This window comes from Salvia miltiorrhiza, chromosome 8 (genome assembly GCF_028751815.1).
Source record: "Salvia miltiorrhiza cultivar Shanhuang (shh) chromosome 8, IMPLAD_Smil_shh, whole genome shotgun sequence".
Taxonomy (NCBI): Eukaryota; Viridiplantae; Streptophyta; class Magnoliopsida; order Lamiales; family Lamiaceae; genus Salvia; species Salvia miltiorrhiza.
The window spans coordinates 28,326,444-28,347,862 of record NC_080394.1 but is presented as its reverse complement, the minus strand read 5'-3'; the positions used below and the strand labels follow the sequence as shown (position 1 = coordinate 28,347,862).

The following is a 21,419-nucleotide window of genomic DNA, read 5'->3' as shown; positions in this document are numbered from 1 at the left end:
TTGCCTCCCAAACATTCTTAGGAAGAAGTTCTTTAAATGCAACAGGCAGAAGGATTTGCATGAACACGTGACAGTCGTGACTTTTCATGTTGTGCATCTTCAGGGCGTTCATGTCAACGCATCTACTAATATTTGACACGTACCCATCGGGAAACTTAAGACTCTTGATCCATTGAAGTAAGATCTTCTTCTCTTCCCTGTCAAGCGTATAACATGCTTTCGGATACCCTCGAGTTCCATCCACTTTCTTCAACTCTTTCCGCTTGCAGAATGTGTTCAATTTTTCTCTAGATTTTTCTGTATCTTTTGTCTTCCCCTTCACATTCAGGACAGTATTAAACACGTTATCAAACACATTTTTCTCAATGTGCATGACATCCAGATTATGTCGAATCAAAAGATGTCTCCAATAGGGTAGATCCCAAAATATGCTTTTCTTTTTCCACCCTACATCTTGATATTTGGCGAGTTGAGCGTTCCTGCCATCGAAGTCTTCTGTAACCTTCACGAAGCCTAACCCCTCGATTTGATTCAAGATTTGTATTCCTGATCTTTGTTCTGGTGGACCAACATTGCATGTCTTATTCCTCAAGAATGAAGTTTTGTTTCTCCTAAACACATGGTTAGGAGGTAAGAACTTCTGATGATTATCAAACCACGATTGTTTTCCACTCATCGGCAAAGTGAATGCTTCTGTATTCTCCATGCAATGTGGACATGCCAATTTCCCAGCTGTACCCCACCCAGACAACATAGCGTACGCTGGAAAATCACTGATAGTCCATATCAGAGCTGCTCGCATCTGGAAAATTTGCTTCAACGATATGTCGTAAGTGTTCACACCAACCTCCCACAGAGATTTTAACTCGTGTATCAATAGCTGTAAGAATACGTCCAACTTCATCTTTGGGTTTGATGGGCCAGGCACGAGGACTGTGAGGAACATGAATTGTTCTTTCATGCACAACCACGGAGGCAGGTTATACGGCGTGACAATAACTGGCCAAGAAGAATATTGACGCCCTGATTGTGCAAATGGGGCAAAACCATCTGTAGAGAGGCCCAATCTCACATTTCTGATCTCCTCGGCGAATCCAGGAAAGACTGAATTCAAATGTTTCCATGCCGGAGAGTCGACCGGGTGGCGCATTATCCCATCGTCTGTGGAGGTCGCATGCCACCACATATGTTCAGCAGTTGCAGGAGATGCAAACAATCTCTGCAATCAGGGCGTCAAGGGAAAATAGTGCATCTGTTTGGCGGGCACTTGTTTCTTTCTGCGACTCCCAGATGCACGCAAGCTGTCCTTATATCGTGATTGGTCACAGAACATACAACTATGTAGCTCACTAGTTTCCCCCCAATACAACATGCAGTTATTAACACAGCAATCGATCTTCTCTACTGGCAAACCCAAACCACGTAGATTTCTTTTCGTACTATAGAAGTCTTCTGGACAGTTGTTACCCTCTGGTAAAGCAGCTTTCATCATCGAAGACATCTGATTGTAAGTCCTCTCTGACAGGTGGCTTTCAGTCTTTATGCTCATGAATTGAGTCATCCAACTTAATTGTGTGTACGTGTCACATCCTGCGTACAATGGAGTATCCGCTGCATCCAACATGTTATAAATCTGTTGAGCGTCATTATTGGGCGGCTGCTCCAGATTTGGAGGATCTTGATAATTACTAGGTCCAGCATGGTCATGCACCATCCTTTCGTAGTTATTGTATAATCCATCATCCTCATTCATTATAGCATGTTCTCTCGGCATATACAGCGGTGCTTCCCCGTGACAAACCCAAACTTTGTAATTCAGGACAAATCCACGCCTACTAACATGTTTTCTGACCGTAGGTACATCTAAATACGCTTGATTCTTGCACTTCTTACACGGGCACCTAATGTTACCTTGTCCATCTGTGTACGCCGTTTGATTGAACGCCCACTCAAGGAAAAACTCAAGCCCCGTTTCAAATGCAGTACGATCATTGTATCTCGCGTACATCCACGTACGATTATCACTCATTCTTGCAAATTCTAATTGAAAAAAACAAATAAAATATAATAAATTACTTGAAATCTAACAAAATTTCGACAGCATAACCCCACTATCCTAACTACCAAGTGCTCGACTCTACCAGCAACTATAGTGACCATAGTGGTCCTAATTTACTAAGCCTATACTAGGTCTACCCGGCCCCCCAATGTCGAAGCAATAATACAATACAAATAAAAGCAATAAAAATCATGGTAATTAAATTAAAAACAATCATTTGTTGGGAGAAGATCCTTAAGAAATAATCAATTTCTATCCCAAAGGGAGAAGATCCTTAAGAAATTGATTAAATCTATCCCACAATATTATCCAACATATATAAATTATTCTAACAAACAACTTAAACTAAATTGATTAAAATTAATATAATTTAAAATTAATCATGCTTCATAATTTAAAACTAAACTAACAACATATACTAATTGATTAATATAATTTAAAATTAATCATGCTTCAATTGATATAATTTAAAATTATTCATGCTTCATATAATTTATTTATAAACAAAGCCAATTATAAATTAATTATTAACTATATATAACAAATAAATCTATTTAATTAACATATAAATACATAAATAATTAAATAAATAATTAAACAAGAGAGCGTACGGTGGTGGTTTCCGGCGGGTGTCGTGAAGAAAGCGGCGAAACGAAGTCGTCGAACTAAAATAAATTAATAATATAAGTCAAAATTTAAAAATTATATATATATATATATATATATATAGAGAGAGAGAGAGAGAGAGAGAGAGAGAGAGAGAGAGAAAGAGAGTTACCTGGGCGGCTGGGCACGGCGGCGGGGTTCGGCGGCGGCTGTCGGCGGCGGTGGTCGGCTGGTGGAAGCAGCAGGCAGCAGCAGCAGGGGCGAAGCGGCGGGGGGGTGGGAGGATCTGTTCTGCGCAAAAGTGAAAAAAGGAGGTTACGCGTGCCCTAATATTGGCCATTACCGACGGCAATTGCCGCCGCTAGCTAGCGACGGCATAAACGCCGTCGGTAATTGTGTAAATTTAATGTTTTATTATATATTCGAAACTTACCGGCGGCGTCGCCGTCGCTAGTTAACGGCGGCGAGTTTGCCGTCGGTAACTGGCCGGTAATTTCGAAAGCTCGGGTCGCCTGGAATGCCGCCGCCGTGCCGCCGTTAATTACCGACGGCAAAATCGCCGCCGGTAATTTTCGCCGGTAATTACGCGTTTTTTTGTAGTGTTAGTGACAAATTAATTAGTGATGAAACTTACGAAATTCATTGACAGAGTTTTCAAGTATCAGCATTTTTTAGATACTTCATTTCAAAACCTAATGAAGTGGAAACATCCAAATTTTGGCATCCATAAACAAACCTATATATGTATATATATAAAAGCAACACCAGATTCAAATTTCATTTAACAAGTTGCATAATCAATTTGAAACTCGAACTATAATCTTTCTTAATATTTTCTTTATTTGTATCTATTACTCTGCATTACAATCTTATAAGTTCCAATGGTTGCCGCAGATTTCATCGTCGGGATCATAGGTGTTCATTTTGAATAATTATTTGCATGCAATCTTTACTTAATTAGCTACCTCTAATTAACTTCTTCCTTTTCACATAAACAATTGTCAATATTGCTTGTTGCAGGCAACATCGTGTCGATTATAAGCTTCGCCTCTTCAATGTGAGTAGGAACATAAAATACTATTCACTCTGTTCCATTAATAAGGACTTTTTTTTCCGTCTATCCTCATTGATAATATGACTCGATCCGAAAAAGAAACTCACACAAAAAGTTGTGGGTTCCATCACTCTTCTATCATTTTTATTCTTTAATCACTTTTCTTTGTTGTTGTTATTATTATTATTATTATTGTTATTATTATTATTATTATTATTATTATTATTATTATTATTATTATTATTATTATTATTATTATTATTATTATTATTGTTGTTGTTATTGTTATTGTTATGGTTATTATTATTATTGTTATTATTATTATTATTGTTATTGTTGTTGTTGTTGTTATTATTATTATTATTATTATTATTATTATTGTTAAATGTCTTTAAGCTAATGAAAAAATTAGTAAAAGTAATCAAAACACATTAACACTACCCTTTTAGTCTTTTACACCACCTTTACACCACTTTTTTCAGCTTTCTTAGTTTCCGTGCCGAACACCAAGTGTGAACTTGTTTCGTGGACGGAGAGAGTAATTGTTTTTGTGTGCAGAGGTACATTCATGGAAATTGTGAAGAAGAAATCGTCTGAAAATTACAAAGGCGTGCCATACGTAACAACGCTGCTGAGCACGAGTCTTTGGACGTTGTACGGTGCAGTGGACCCAGACGACGGGGTGCTCATCGTGACAGTGAATTCCGTTGGCATTGCATCACAGGCGGCCTACCTTCTCCTCTTCCTCTTCTACGCTTCCAAGGAGAGAAAGGTACTAATCAAACTCAACACTCTGAAATTGATGATTTTAATTAATTCCAATAAAAATGGATCAGGTGAAGTATTTAGGGCTGGTGGTGTTGGAGCTGCTCTTCCTGGGAATAGTGATAGCTGCAACCCTGGGTGTGTTTCATGGAGATTTGAGGCGAACTTTTGTTGGAGTTTTGTGTGCAACGTTTACTATTGCCATGTATGCTGCACCTTTATCAGCTGTGGTAAGAAAACTTATGTTAATTATTATTCTACCTCTCCATAAGAAATATAGTTTATTTTTATTATTTTGGGACGTCCATAAAAATTAGTCAATTTTCATTTTCAAAAACTTTTTATCTTATGGTGGACTCCTTTTTCTACTCATAATACATCATTATTAACATTGTTTTTTTGGTGAGATCATTTTTCCACTCGCAATAGTCAAATAAGTCTCGATTTTTGAAATAATAAACTAGTAGTATGTTTGAACAGAGAAATGTGGTGCGGACAAAGAGCGTGGAGTACATGCCGTTTTGGCTGTGTTTGTCCCTTGTTGTGAATGCTGCAGTTTGGTTTAGCTTCGCAATGCTTCTGAAAGACTATTATGTCCTTGTACCAAATGCAGTTGGAATTGTGTTTGGTTCATTGCAGCTAAGTGTCTACTTTGTGTACAACACCAAGTCTGATAAATTGGGTGTTAAAGAAGAAGATCTGGAGCAGCCACCCAATCAATTAGCGTCATAAAACAATAGTGGTCTACTAGCTTATGCAAAATTCAGATTGATTTGGATTAGTAATAAGTTTATTGAGATTCTTGAAACCAAACTACCACTTGTGTGCATCACCACAGCATCAAAATCATTCCTGTATTTGGATTTTTCTAACTACCCAAAATTCATTCTTTTTTATCAATATCAAATCATGTCTCATTTTTAATCGCAATTTCATGGAGTAAACTGAATGCGAGGCGATGATTTTGATCCAATGGAATATGCAAATATTGGCGTATTCGTTCATGTATGCGATGGTCCAATATATGATTCAACAACCAGACAAATTAATTAATAGCATCTTCGCATGGTGGGCCCAAAGAATAACATAATACTTCCTCCGTCCCACGAGTCTTGACACGTTTTCCTTTTTGGGCCGTCCCACGAATCTTGACACGTTTCCTTTTTTGGCAAATAATTATTACCTTCTCTCTCCTACTTTATCACCTTTATTATACTCTCTCTCCTACTTTATCACTTTTATTACCTTCTCTCTCCTACTTTATCAATTTTATACTTTATTAATTACACACTTAAAACACTAATCTACAACTCCTTAATTCCCGTGCCGAACCCAAACGTGTCAAGACTCGCGGGACGGAGGGAGTATCTTCTAGTAACGAATATTAACTTTGATTTGTTTAAAAAGTGGATTTGGTGGTTTTTTTAAGTTAAATTACACATTATCTATTATCATGTAATTACATTGCACCTCATGCCCTAATTAGAAAATTTGTTTATAAGATCTTTAACCTAATCATTAAATAAAAGAAGAAAATCGCATTAATTCAATTTCTTCTTCATTGATGGCTCTTAATGTAAACCATGACGAAGCAAAAGGCGCGCGAAAAGTGAAAATGAATTATAGTATTACATATTGATCATCTCCATTCATGGTTCATACACAAATTAGAATAATGAAATATATAGATAAGTTGCATCGAGGAAAATTTGATAAATGGTTTAAGTATTTTGTGAGACCACATCCTACTCACTTATATGTACTATGCATGATATATTCCCATCTCCAACCATTTACACCAAATCCAAACTCATTTTACAGTATATGCCACTTCCAACAGTAATTCTTCTCCAACCATTTACACTAAACTCAAACCCAAAAGAATATTATTTCATTATTTTCTTTCCACTTACTTTTTATATTTTTCAATCATACCTATATATTTCTTTCAAATTATACATTTGCCCCCAATTTTTTAATTAATAATTTCATATTAAAATAAATACTATACGAAAATTAATTTATTATTATTATTATTATTAGTATTAAATAAGCAAAAAAATACTAAACTTTATTATAAAATTCATTAAATATTACATAACTTGAAAGTTAAAATACAACAAATAAACCAACATACACATAAAATAAGACTCGGAATTAGTATGTTCTTCTTCGACAAGTCGACGTCTTCTCAATATTCACCAAGAAGAGGGATTAGTTTGCAATTTAAAGATCTCAATAAAGTGATTTGGTGTAATGAATTGTGCAACACCAAATTTGGTGAAGTACTGTTGATATGGTGGCCCCAAACCCATTTTGGGTTTGAGTTTGGAGTACCATTGGAGAGGTTTTGGTACATCAAAATGGGATTTGGTGTATCATTGGAGATGCCTTTTGAGACTTTACTTTGAGTGATAGAATAGATAGATAAAATAATTTAATTTGGTTTATTATTTATTTTAATAAATTAAATTATTTTTGAGCTTGTTTGAATATTTTATGTTTCAAATATTCAATTATATATTCTGTCAATTTATCCTAGCACTCGAAAAAGTAACGTACCCTTTATATAAATTAGAAATAAGTTTCAATGTTCCAACTTGAAAGACATACCTTTTTACGACAAAACTAACCACCAAGAGGTGGGGGAAAAAGAATCGAAGTACGTAGGTCATATAAATGCGCCAAATGTCCACTACGTGAGAGTAGAGATAATGAGTGGAATATATTACTTTGGAATAATTAGAGCATCCACAATGGTGAGCCAAGGTGGGTGGGTGCATAATTGTGGTCCTCATTCCTATTGCACCCATTCTCAACAATGGGAGAGTCCACCTTTGGCTCAGTAAATTTAATTTTTATTTTCTATTTACTTTTATTCTTATTTTTAATTAAAAAATTGACAACTTTTAAATTTAATAACTTAAATTTCATTAATATTAAAAACCTAAACATTACAAATTTAAAAAAAATGAAAAATATTAAAATATTACATCATTTTCGAAATAATTAAATCTACGAGCTATTGGTTGACGGGACCAAAGCGTGCCCATATATGCTCGACTAAATCATCGCGGAGACGAGCGTGCAGTCGACTATCCTTCAAGCTTGCACTCCGGGCCATATAAGCGGCGAATTCCGGTGGTGCTCCGGAATTGAACTGTGTCTGAGGAAGGGAACTTGATCCCTCACCTCCGTCTCCATCAAAAGTTGCACCGGTTTCTCCTTCATCCTCGATTATCATGTTGTGCAATATGATGCACGTAAACATGATAGCGCTCATGTGCTCCTGCTTCCATAGACGAGACGAACCTTTGATAATACCCTAACGAGCCTGAAGAACATCGAAAGCTCGTCCCACATTCTTCCTTGCAGCTTCTTGCATCAACTTAAACCTCCGCTTCTTCTCATCGTTTGAAAATTGGAAGCTTTTAACGAACACCGACCAATCAGGATAGATGCCATCAGTTAAGTAGTAGCCTCTAGTGTGGTGAGCATTGTTGGCGACGAAGTGCACCGCCGCTTCAGTGCCCGATAAAACGTCATTGAACAGCGTGGACTGGTGGAGTACGTTGATGTCGTTGTTTGAGCCAGCGACTCTGAAGAAGGCGTGCCAGATCCACAAATCTTGTGAAGCAACGGCCTCTAGTATAATTGTTAGCTCGCCTTGATCCCATCGAGTGTACGCACCGTGTCAAGCCACAGGGCAATTCTTTCATCCCCAATGCATGCAGCCTAGGCTCCCCAACATTCCCAGGAATCCATGTTTGGCTTCGTGCATTGCAGTGAGTCGTTGAACATCGACAGTTGTTGGCCTCCTCAAATAAGTGCAACTAAAATTACGAATAACAGCTTTACAAAATTTCTTCAGGCACGTCAACGCCGTCGTCTCTCCTATACGGAGGTATTCATCACAACAATCAGCAGCAGTGCCATACGCCAATTGTCGAATTGCGACCGTGCACTTCTGGATCGGAGAGAAGCCGAAGCGGCCACAAGCATCGAGACGTTGTTGAAAGTAAGGATCGACTTCTAGCGCATTCACAATGCGTAGAAATAACGACCGGCTCATGCGAAAACGACGTCAGAAGAATTGTGGCCCATAAACGGGATCACGAGCAAAATAATCACGATGGAGGTGCTCGGCTCCACCTTCACGATCACGGACAACAACTCTCCGCTTCTTCTTCGGTAGCGGAGGAGGCTCGAAACGATAAGAACTCGCTACTTGCATGAAATTCACAGCACATCTCATAAAAAATAAATCGGGATGTAGAGTAGGGTCGGGAAGAGGAGGAAGTTGTGCATGATCGACATGAATTTCTTCGTCTGATGAAGAATTTGAGGAAGAATGATTTGAAGAATTAGTGGATGATGACATTTTTTTGAAGAAAAAGGGGAAGGAAAAGAGTGAATTGAGTATGATATATGAATGAATGTATGAATTGGGGTTGGGGTATATATAGATGAATATTGAATTAAAAAAAAATAAAAATAAAGGGAAAACAGCCGTTGAGCAATGGCTGTCCCCCAACGGCTCTCAAATTTTTCATTTTGCAATTTGCTTATTTTTTTTTTCTTTTTTTTTTTCAGGCGTGAAGACACGCGCGCGGCCTTGCACTCGGAGCGCCCCAACGCTTCGCCTTATTGCACTGCTTGTGTAGCATTGGGGAGGGGTGCAATAAATGGGGGCTCGCACCGGTTATTGAACCCCCATTGTGGGTGCTCTTAGTGGTAACACTTACTTTTCTATAATTTTTAATATTTTTAAAATATCAATTTTATAGGAAATTAAGTGCTTGTTATTTATTTTGTGCTCTAATTACTTTATCTTGTGAAATATAATACTTATATTTTGATGAATTTTTTCAAAATATTAAAGTTGAATTAGGAAACATGTTCTTAATAAAAATTGTAAATCGTCTCGATACGAGTTCCTAAGCGCAAACGGATCGTAAATCAAAGTTCAAACGAGAATGATAGAGCCAAAACAAGAAATCTGCGCGGAGCAGTGCAAAAACGACAACGAAAATGACGAGCGCTGTTTTTACACAGAGAGGGTCGGTTTCACTCTGGTAATTTCAACAAAAACGTCATCGAAAACAGTGGGCGCCGTTTTTGTACTTTTTCATGAACAAAAATGACGAGAGATGGAGTTGGCCGCCGTTTTTGTCTCAGATTGAGTTATATTCGAATTTTTCTCTTTATTTTCGAGTTTTGTACCGTGTTTTTCCCTATGCCTATATATAGGTCATTTTGTTGGCATATTAGACACCTTTTCACCCTTTTACAAACTCTAACTTTAGAATTTATTATTTTTTCAGTTTATTCATGGCTTAGATTTATTTTCAATAAGGATTGAAGATTCAAGACTTGCTAATCTTGAATTCTTTTTGGGTTTTATCTGTTTTATTTATTTTAATTACTTGACGATGAAGCGCAGTCTGTTGGTAAGACGCTTCCCCTCCAACCAATAGGTCGGGGGTTCGAGTCACCTTAGGAGCTAGAGTGTGAGTGGGTTTTTTTCTTTCTTTGGTTGTAACAATTTTTTTTTTTTTAAAAATTACTTTTATTATATTTTGTCTTCTGTTTATTTTATTGGGTCTAGTTAGTTTTGTTTTTTGATTTAAGGTTTGCAAAGTTGATTGAATTTATGTGATTGATTTATTAATATCATATTACCTTCCGGTTCCTGATTTATAATTTCTAGTGCTTATTTCTTGTGGATTATCTGTTCAATAATTTACATATTTTGTTATTCAGTTTGAAACCTTTGCGAAGATAATTGTTTAGACGATTCAACAATGTGTGATATGATTTTAACCTTGAAACTTAACAAAGATAGGTGGATCATATGAAACTCACTACAAAAAAATCGGGATTACCGGCGGCGATTGCCTTCGGTAATTGGGAGGCGGCCGCCGAAAAGAAGTTTACCGGCGCCGCCGGCACATTACTCGTCGGTGAGTCGATTACCGACGGCAAACGGATGCCGCCTGCAATTAACGGCGGCGACGGCGTCGATAATTATCGCCGTTGAACGGCGGAGCAAAGCTGGCATTTTAACGGCATCGACTGCCGTTGGTAATTAGCGGCGGCTCTACTGCCGCCAGTAATTGTGACCAGACGGCGGTGGCGCCTTTCGCCGGAATGCCGGAGCAATACCGGCGGCGGTTACCGCCGTTGATGAGTGGCGGCGTTTTGCCGCCGACAATTTTATTTATTTATGTTTTATTTTATTTATTTATTTTATTTATTTATACCCACAATTTATTTTTGTATTTATACAGCATTGCATAAGTTAGACGAACTTCCCAGTCGGTCACCCATTTTAGTTGTGCTCTAAGTCAAGCACGCTTAACCTTGAAGTTCCTTTTCGAGTGGTCACCAGTACATAACACTCGTATTATTGATATATCTAGTGCCTATTAATTCATTTAAAGTCTACTTCAATATACAATGTCATATATTCATAACCTTACAATATGTCGAGATAATATCCAAGAGAAGTTGTTAATTACGGATCGGTCTCGGTTCCGTCCTTATTTTTATGTCCTTATTTTTATGTCAAAAAAATATTTATTTATTAATTTATTATTAATATATTTTTTTTATCAATCTAGTTTATACACCATAAATATTTTAATTTGGTAATTGTAATGTATTTTGAATTTATTTCCATACGTCCTAATTTTTATGTCGAAAATTCATTTATTTATTAATTTATTATTAATGATTTTTTTTATCAATCTAGTTTATACACCATAAGTATTTTAATTTGGTAATTGTAATGTATTTTGAATTTATTTCCACACGTCCTTATTTTTATGTCGAAAAAATATTTCTTTATTAATTTATTATTAATATTATTTATCAATCTAGTTTATAGACCTTAAGTATTTTAATTTGGTAATTATAATGTATTTTGAATTTATTTTCATATGTCCTTATTTTTCTGTCAAAAAATATTTATTTATTAATTTATTATTAATATTTTTTTATCAATCTAGTTTATACACCATAAGTATTTTAATTTGAAAATTATAATGTATTTTGAATTCATTTGCACACGTTGAATTCGATCACAATAAATAAATAAATAAATAAAACGAGGCAAACGAAAGCGTACAGTGGTAGTCGGCGCCGGAGAGGCATCGTCGAACTGAGACAAGAAAGAGAGAACGAGTGAGATATGTGAAAGAGAGAGAGAGAGAGAGAGAGAGAGAGAGAGAGAGAGAGAGAGGACCTGGGCGGTGGCCGGATGGCGGCGGCGGCGGCGGCAAGCGACTGGGGGTGGGGGAGATGCGCCCTAATTCTATTCAGCAATTATCGGCGATATTTTGCCGTTGGTAATAGACGACCCGAGCTTCGTTGCCGGTAATGCCGTCGGCATCTTTAAAGATACGGGTCGGCTGCGTTGCTGTTGCTGTGCCGCCACTAATTACCAGCAACGGCTTTGCCGTCGGTAATTCTGGCCGGCAAAAATGCATTTTTTTGTAGTGACTATTCTTATGTGATTTTGAGAGTTAATATATTTTCTTGAGACCTAACGGACCTAGAAAATGTATTGATTAATGTGTGATTATTTATGTGCAGTGATCTCTCATCAGGATTGAATTAAATTAATAATTTGAATTAACAGTTTAATTATGTAAATTTATTTAGTGTAATTGCATGCCCTTTGATTAGTCTTTTATCTTTGTCTTTTTTTTTTCCTTTCATCCTTTACTTTGATTTGATTTGATTTGATTTTAGTCTAATTTTAGTTCATCATCATTCTATTTGTTTCTTTAATTGAATATTGAGTGTGTGTTTGGGCTTTCGTCATATCAGTTCATGTGAATATAATATTCGATTTATTACTTGCTATTAATTACAATGTATTAATTGCGATATTTTATTATTCGTATTTTAGTGATCAAGTTTTTTGTGTGGTATCCGAAATAATTAAGATGATGATATATAGATTAGGAAAATGGGTAATTGCCCCTAAATACATTATTTTTCCCCATTTTCTAGAATTGCACATCACCTTTAAAATCCATCTCATAATACATAACCTTTCTTTTTCTTCTGGAATTGCACATGGTCAACCAACTACCAACCGGAAAAATGACGTGGATGCCGGAAACGCCACATATACACGCCGGAAAAAAAAATTAATTGATGTGGCAGCCATGTAGGAAATTATAATTTTTTTTGCTATTAAATTTGAATTTCCAGAATATAGAATTAAGGTATTAATTTTCCAAATCTCCAATTTTCCCCTAAATTCCATAATTTTACAATTTCCCCCATTTTACAATTGCCCTAGCGTTCGGACTTGAATTTCGATCTGCTCCATAATTGCCCTAGCGTCCAGCGATCTGCTCCACATTGCCCTAGCTCCAGCGATTATCCAGGGTCTACTGTGCTGAAAACTTAGTTGATATGATCATTTTTTGGCTAGTTTAAATGCATTTATCGTTGTCGTATTGTTGATTATGGTAGAACTGTAGGGCTGATGGGAAATTGTTGTTTTCGTTTGATCTAGTGATGCAAGGTTGCGAGCAGCGATGTCAGGAGGCCAATCATCGGGTTCGGCGCAAGCCGATAAAGATCTGTCCGTTCGACAATTTGTTGCGAATGGGAAAATTGTAAAACTAGGGGATTTAGGGGAAAATTGGGGATTTGAGAAATTAATGCCTTAATTTATATTCTGGAAATTCAAATTTAATAGCAAAAAAAAAATTATAATTTCCTACATGGCTGCCACATCAATTAATTTTTTTTCCGGCGTTTTCGGCATCCACGTCATTTTTCCTATTGGTGGTTGGCTGACCATGTGCAATTTCAGAAGAAAAAGAAAGGTTATGTATTATGAGGCGGAGTTTAAAGGTGATGTGCAATTCCAGAAAATAGAGAAAGATAATGTATTTAGGGGCAATTACCCTTGAGGAAAACATCAAACGTTAGGCAAAAGATGCTCCACTCCGAAAGCCACAATGACAAGTAAACCACTCCCCACCGCAAAACTTCCACATACCTAATTATAGACAATTCAATTCCCTTTCAACCATAACCACCACTCCATTTTCTTTTTCGGGAAAGTTGGTGACATGATTTATATCAAACTTATGAATAAAACATGTCCATCATTTAGCTCAAATACTACTGAAAAGAAGGAATTTTATCAACTGCAAACCGTGAATAGTGATCATAGCTAGGGTTATAAAAAATGTGTCTATCTATTGATTCACCTGTACTGCATTACATAAACAAAATACACACAATTAGCTCAGTACTGGCACACCGATAATATTCGTATAAAAAGATCCATGTGACACGATAAAAAACATTACAAACATATCATGTTAACTCATAAATAATATTATACAACTACAATGATTAAATATATAATAAAAATGATTAATTTAATTAAAGAAACTATTTAATAAATATAAGTGGTATATTTAACACACTCGCTTAATATATATATGTTACACGTAAGATATTTAACACACTCGCTTAATATATATAGCTCAGTAAATGCTTTTTTTAAGGGATTAATAAATGCTACCTATCTTATGAACACGTGTCGTTCCCTCCTTGGATCATATGCCGTACTGCCCATTTGCCAAAACCAATTTCTATATGTATGAATCCGAAAATAGTGAATTGAAATTTACGGACTTCAAAATTATAAATTTTGAGTCTTCGATTAAACAACAAGAATTTAAACACAAAATACAACAAGAAGAAGAACATGTGCATCTGTTCCAAGAAGAAGAAATGTAGTGTTTTACGGAGTGAAGACCATACTAGAAATGAATATTTTATGCATACGCATTGATAAAATTTATGTGTTATTTTTCATTTTAATGTGATAATAATATTTAAGTGTTTTTGTTCAAGGGTTTCATGCATTGTGCAACACCAAATTTATGCGAATTCTATCTAGTGCATGAAACTGTTTCACGTGTTATTTCATTCATAAACACATCACGGGAAAGAAATCAAGCAGTCACATATGGTAAACTTCTTGAAAATTTGCAAGCTAATCTGGTAAGAGTTTCCTCCTAGTTAAGACCTATCACATGCATGCTCGAATTTGAATTAACTAAAAAGGTCTGCAAGAAATGTAGTATGGATTGAATTCAAACACAAAATTAGGTCGATGCTTGCTCATTTATCCATCGCTTGCTCATCATTCATATTTTTCATGCATTAATTACAATTTATATGCATCCTTTGTTTTACATAAAAATTACTATATTATTTCAAAATAAAAACACTTGCTAAATTTACTTCTTCTTAATTTTCTCAATGTATTTGGCCACAAGACATATAAATCCCTAGTTCCTTACTACTATATAGATGCTAAAGTAAGCAATGCAAATCAGGTAATGAGATTTTCTATCATATTTTATGTATTATTCTTTTTATTGCGTGTACAATTGGTTTGTCAATGTGCCTTGTCATTACACGTTTATATTAGTAACTAACAAACCGACTATAAATTACTAGTAGATAAATGGTTTAGAAATAACTAATTTTCTTACAAAAACGTGGTCTAACTTCTTTCCTGAGAAAAAGCAATTGCTGAGCAAGATAATGCGCATATATAGAATCTCGAATTGAATTAAGGTGATTCTTACTTGAATTTCTCTCTCTATATATAATATGAGCTTATAAAATTAATGAAAACATAAAATCACTATAACTTTATATTAATCCTGCAGGACTCTAATAAATACAAGGCAGCCGACATAACTAGAATTATATATGAAAATACTTATATATATATACACAAAATTTGGATGTATTCTAAGTTTATAGAGGTTTGATTCTTTACGTTTTTAGTTGATATTTCACTGCAGTTTGCACCTTTTGCAAAAGTTTGAGAGCAACTTTTCCCCCACATTGAATTGAAATGACAATTTTCTGCTGAGAAGAATCAATCTAAAACAAAACCCAGTCGACATTTATCCACGACACAAACAGATAAGTAAACAAATTGGTTTCACACTTGGATATCAAATTGAACAATGCGACCATATACTAAATTAATAATAATACTTGATTGAGAATTAGACCCAAATGATTCTTATGATTTTTACATCATCGTCAAAGTGTATATATTGGACCGAAACGATTCTTATGATTTACATAATCAATTTAGCCACCATTTAGTATATATGGGTCACATTCATATAGGTGGTGGAAACAAAAGATGCCACTGAAACCATTTATTTAATCTAGAGATATACGTACAGAAAGAATAAAATGTAAGTAAACAATTAACAACTACAGTATAAGCTAAATGAAATAAAAATTTGATTGAAGTCCAAGTAGGCCCCGCATTATAAGACCTTCGGCGTGTCATGATTTGAGTATTCCCATGTGCAACATTAAATTCTTTTATCCTTACATTTGAGGATATCTTATCAAAAACAGGAGAAATTAAAGTTAAATTAATCCACTGCAATTTGGTTTTGTTGCGCAAGGGTTTAATTTGTTTTGTAAATCAGCAATCATATATAACTATACATTCGAAATTTGTTACATAAAAAAAGGAGAGTGATTGGAAAGTGGTGTTTGTGACATGCATGAATTGATGATGAGATAGAAAAAGGAGGCGGCGAAATGGCGATGGATCGAAAATGCAACACGCGTTTCATTATCACAAAATCTGTTTGATATTTTTTACTTTTGAAGAAAATCTATTTGATTGAAAGTGGAATTAGTGGAGTATAAAGACGTGGCAACATTCTGTTGAAGAATATTTATAGTTGAAATATGAATATAGGATCTCCTAACCCTATTAATTCATTAAAAATGCTAAGCTTTAAGCTACCTTTATATACATTCTAGCCTTACACCTTCCCATCTCTCTCTCTCTTCCATATGCCTATATATCAGAATACATACACGAAAAAAGTAACATTTGCACTCACCAAAAAAAAAAAGGAGAGACACATTTGCTTGCTTTTCTTGTGCTCCTTCATTTCTCCAAGTTTTATTCCTTTCATTATAATAATTGCAGCTCTCCATGGGTAGCTTAAGCTTAATTCTTGGGATTATTGGTAATCGGTTACTGTATATTTACCACGTTTAACTATTTTCCTTTTATACTGATTGCATGGTTATATCAAATTTTAGATTTCGGTTAAAATCTGACGACTTCTTTTCTGATGGACGCAGGAAATGTGATTTCTATACTTATGTTTGCGTCTCCAATGTAAGTCTTCTTTTTTTTTTCCTTTTATTTGTTTCCATTTGCTCACCTACACTACTTCACTATTCCCTTTAATTATTTTTTCACATCTACTTAATATATACATATATATAAGAAGTTTACAAGGCATATTTTTAATTAATTAATTAATAGGTATGTGCGAACATGGAGAGAGAAAACAGAAATGTATTTGTAGCCACCCGTTTCTTAGCCAAAAAGGTGTCTAGATAAGTTTATGCATGCATAATTTCTTTCCAAGTTTGGCCGACTAATTAATTATGTCTAGAATAAATTATACTTTTTTTTCTTGATAAGTTTCGATTTATTGGTTGTCAAAGTGCAATTTGAATAATAATGTTATATTGCGAGAAAACAGACATTGCCACTGTTTAATCAAAATCATGAGTGATATATATAGTGTTAGGTTATAGTATTTCATGACGTACTAGTATAAATATTTGTTGTTATTTATTAGTAGCATTTTTGATGATGATATATATAACATACATCTAGTTATTATTGGAATTAAAAAAATTTGTAGCCATCAAGTTAGGCAGGCGATTTGCAAAAATAAATCACATTTTTTCGTACATACATAGTTGAGCCATTTATTTTTAGTTTTTGGTATTCATAGGTCATATTTGGGTCCGATCGGGCCTAAATATGACCCACTGATATCAAAATTAATAATAAATGACTCAATTATGCAAGCTCGAAAAAATGTGGCGTATTTTTGCAGACCATCCTAATTTAGTGGCCTAAATTTCTTTAACTCTTATTATTGTGTGGCAAATCAAGAAATGATTAATTAGGTGAGATTGGTTATTATTCCAGAAAAACATTCAAGCAGGTAGTGAAAAAGAAATCAACAGAGAATTACAATGGACTCCCTTACATAACCACATTATTGAGTACAAGTTTATGGACATTTTACGGACTCCTTAAGACCGGAGGTTTGCTCATCGTCACCGTCAATGGCGCTGGAGCTGCTTTGCACGTCGTCTACGTCGTCATCTTCCTCATCTATGCCCCCGGAAACATCAAGGTCATTCATATATATATTTCTCGAATTAAACTATAAATCTAAATGAAGTACTAGTATATATATATGGTGATTAATGTTGTTGAATTGGTTTTTAATTATAGATGAGATCGGTGAAGTTGGTAGCAGCATTGAATGTTGCGTTTCTTGGGGTTGTGATAATGGCAACCCTATTAGCTTTGAAAGGAGATATTCGGATCACATTTGTTGGACTATTATGTGCTGGATTAACCATTGGCATGTATGCTGCACCTCTCTCCGCCGTGGTAATTATTTCTCATTTTCTCTACTATTTTTACCTTAATTACCACCCTTTTTACACTTTTCTTTTCTTCTCAACAATACTACTCTTTTTCCCACCACACTCAAAATTTTGGGGTTATTGATAGTTATGTTTGGAAATTAGCTGACTAACAAAAGTAAGATAGGTAATACAGATAGGAATATTGAATAGTTACTGTATCGTTAAGATTAATTAATTTATCTTAGGGGTGAGATGAAGTTGTTTTCCAAAGAGGAATAAAAAAATAAGAGATGGTCTTGATTTTGTCTCGGGCCTTTTTGATTAATAATCTCAAGTATCAAATGCATAAATATAGAATTCCAGATTATTTAGCTATCAAAACTTATAAGGCCTATATTCTCAAAATAAAATAAAATTATAAGGCCTTTCAAACATACACTTGATGTTAAATATTAGGGGTTATGGAAGTGGCTGGAGTTGGAATTAGCGAAGTGGGCCGATTGAAACAGTGGGCCAGCTTGGGTTTTTGGGTTGCATTTACTAAGTGTGCAAAATCATTACTTATTTAGTCCATATGACTTTTTTTTTTTTTTTTGTATTGATAATATATTAATATGTGAATTAATGAGCTAAAATTAATAGGGCCATGTTTAGTCTACCAAACACTTAACTTCGTCTGAAATTAATTATTGTAATACACCAAATTGTAAGTACTATCGATACAAAAGCCATAAGAAAATAATGGAGTAATTTTTTTGATAGAGTGGTGATGTTAGGTTCATTTTCTTCGATAGAAAATGAGGGAAAATATATATTTTGCACAATTTTTAAATGTTTATTATGATTGAAAAAAAATTCTTGGTACAATACAACTTCTTTTCACTCATTCTCTCTTCAATGTTGAATAATATTATCTTTGAATAGCGGTGTGTAAATATTTTCTAACATTTTTCATCTTTTCATCTCTAGTAAACATGATAGAAAATGAGAAAAAAAAAATATTTTCTTATTTTTTCTTATCCACCCGTTATTTTTGAGAAATAAAGTAAAGGCAGTGTTATAATAAAAATAGGTGAATTCGCATTCATGAATTAACGTATACTCCATTTGTGTTGCAGAGAACAGTGATTAAGATGAAAAGCGTAAAGTATATGCCATTCCTCCTTTCCTTTTTCCAATTTCTCAACGGAGGCGTGTGGTCGGCCTACGCCGTACTCGTTGAAGACTACTATATTGGAGTAAGGTTCTTGAATCTCAATCTCACCCAACCTTTTGCTTTCTAAATTATTTCCTATTTAATTTTGAAAAATAATGTAGGTGCCCAATGGAATTGGATTCGTATTGGGCTCGGTCCAATTGATGTTATACATGATGTACAAAAATAAGGCGGGGTCGGATGATGAGACTGAGAGGAAGGAGAAGGAAGGCTCGGCCCACCTCGTGAAAAATAGGAGCAGCCTATACAAAGGCAATAGCCTTCCCATTCCCAACCCATCAACCATTCGTGAATATGGCCAAAATCTTATGAAAACGCGTTCTTTTGAATTGGAGAAATTCACTCAGAGAGACGTCGAGACAGGTTTTGACGAGGCTCCATGAATTATTCGGCTTTCATTCGACTCGACTCGACTCGAATTCAAAGCTCAATTGTATTTTATCTTCCACTTCTTTTCTTTTTTATAATTAATACAGAAGCATATTACTAGTAATGGCATTGATCCTTTCTTTATTCATTTTGGATGCATGCCTGCTTTATTCATTCGGATCAACTAGGGTTCATCAATCTCCAATTAGAATTTATTAGTCATAATTATGATTTAATTTAGCAAATGCACCGGAATGTATACCTCTTTTCTTATTGGAGACTTCGAATTTTCAAGTGACGATAAAAACAATTATATGTATAGATGATGATCATAATTTTTGTATGTTTTTGGAACCCGTAGTCACTATCTTTAATGTGCATGAGCAGCGGCCGAGCCAGGGGTCTAGGAGGGAATGAAATTCAGTGTACTACATTTTATGTCTCATTTTGTGTCCCACTTTCAATTTTGTTTATTTTCTTATATATTTTTTCTTCAATTTCAACTTTGTATGCTTTAGTTTAATTTTGTGATTATTAACTGAGGTTTATTCCATCAATCTAGAGTATATATTTATTTTTTATCATTTAATTTCACTTTTATTAGCTAATAATAGGTTGATAAATTCAAAGTCATGGTATATACTTTTAAAAAAAATTAATTTTTAATAGGTTGATAAATTCAAAGTCATAGTATTATAATAAATTTTATTTTTATAAAAAGTATTTTTAAAATAATAGATACAAGCATGGGACACAGTGACACATATAAAATTGTGGGACATTGGATCTCATCTCGTCTAGGAGGGGCTGAAGCCCCCCATTTTTTAAAAATATATATTGTTAATTTATTATTTGGATTTTATTGTAAGCTAGGTAGAATATTGTAATTTGTGAATGTAATCATTAAGTTGTGAAAAAAAAAAATTTAAGTTGCGGTCAATTTGTGCATCTGCTCAATTTGTATCGGTTTGATGTAGTTAATTAGAATTAATGTCAATTTTTATAATTATTATTAATAAAAATTAGTTTACTTCTATTGGAAATGAAACGATATTTTTCCAAAAAAACATAGAAGTTGAACTATACGTACGGAATGCATTAAGTAAGAAAAACGTAGAGTTGGACAGTGACGGATTCGGGAGGGGGGGGGGTCCAAATTTTGAGTTATATATATATATATATATATATATATATATATATATATATGTGTGTGTGTGTGTCTGTGTGTAAATAAGAAATACAAGAAAAAATGTAATGCATTATTTATAGTATCCAATTATCCATATTTATTAATTGCTTAAGAGCATCCACAACTCTTACACGATAGCCCCTTACTCGTGTAAGTGTGCTATCGTGTAAGCGTTGCAGGAGCAGCTTACACGAGGGCTACACGTTCTATCGTGTAGTCCTTTAAACGGTGGATGATAGGCGCGTGTAGCCCTTTAAACGCGTGTAGCCCTTTACACGCGCCTCTATAAAAAAATTGAAAATTCGAATTTTGAATTAAAGTGGCAGCTTTGACTCTTCGGTTTGCGTGCAAAAATTTGACCGTTAGAATTTTTTTTTTAATTTTTTCTTCTCTTTATAAATCCTTCTTCCTTCTTCCTCTTCCTCACTTTCACTCCACAATTCTCCTTAGAGATGACGACGCGGGACATGGGGCGTCTAGCAGTGACTCGACGGAGAGTGGTCGAGCAACCCCAGTTTCATTCGATGAATATGTGCAAAGAGATGCCCTTCTCCAAGATAGGCAGTTGCACGTCGCGCTCCAATATGATTTGATGGAGCATGTTTGGGCACGTTTCGAACCTCTAGGGCCGGAATAGTTATTTGTAGGATTTGTTTTT

General features: G+C 34.8%; 2 protein-coding genes across 2 annotated transcripts; both read left to right on the top strand.

The window, feature by feature from the left end:
• Positions 1–3,682: 3,682 nt before the first annotated feature.
• On the top strand, positions 3,683–5,292 carry LOC130997464 (bidirectional sugar transporter SWEET16-like). Its single transcript, XM_057922776.1, has 4 exons — positions 3,683–3,722; positions 4,278–4,491; positions 4,556–4,714; positions 4,965–5,292. The coding sequence occupies exons 2-4, from the start codon at positions 4,288–4,290 to the stop codon at positions 5,214–5,216; spliced, it is 615 nt and encodes a 204-aa protein (XP_057778759.1). The 5' UTR covers positions 3,683–3,722; positions 4,278–4,287; the 3' UTR covers positions 5,217–5,292.
• Positions 5,293–16,231: 10,939 nt separating this feature from the next.
• Positions 16,232–19,720, top strand: LOC130997463 (bidirectional sugar transporter SWEET16-like). The gene is made up of 6 exons (XM_057922775.1): positions 16,232–16,549; positions 16,668–16,704; positions 17,536–17,746; positions 17,848–18,009; positions 19,106–19,225; positions 19,305–19,720. The coding sequence occupies exons 1-6, from the start codon at positions 16,516–16,518 to the stop codon at positions 19,584–19,586; spliced, it is 846 nt and encodes a 281-aa protein (XP_057778758.1). The 5' UTR covers positions 16,232–16,515; the 3' UTR covers positions 19,587–19,720.
• Positions 19,721–21,419: the final 1,699 nt, after the last annotated feature.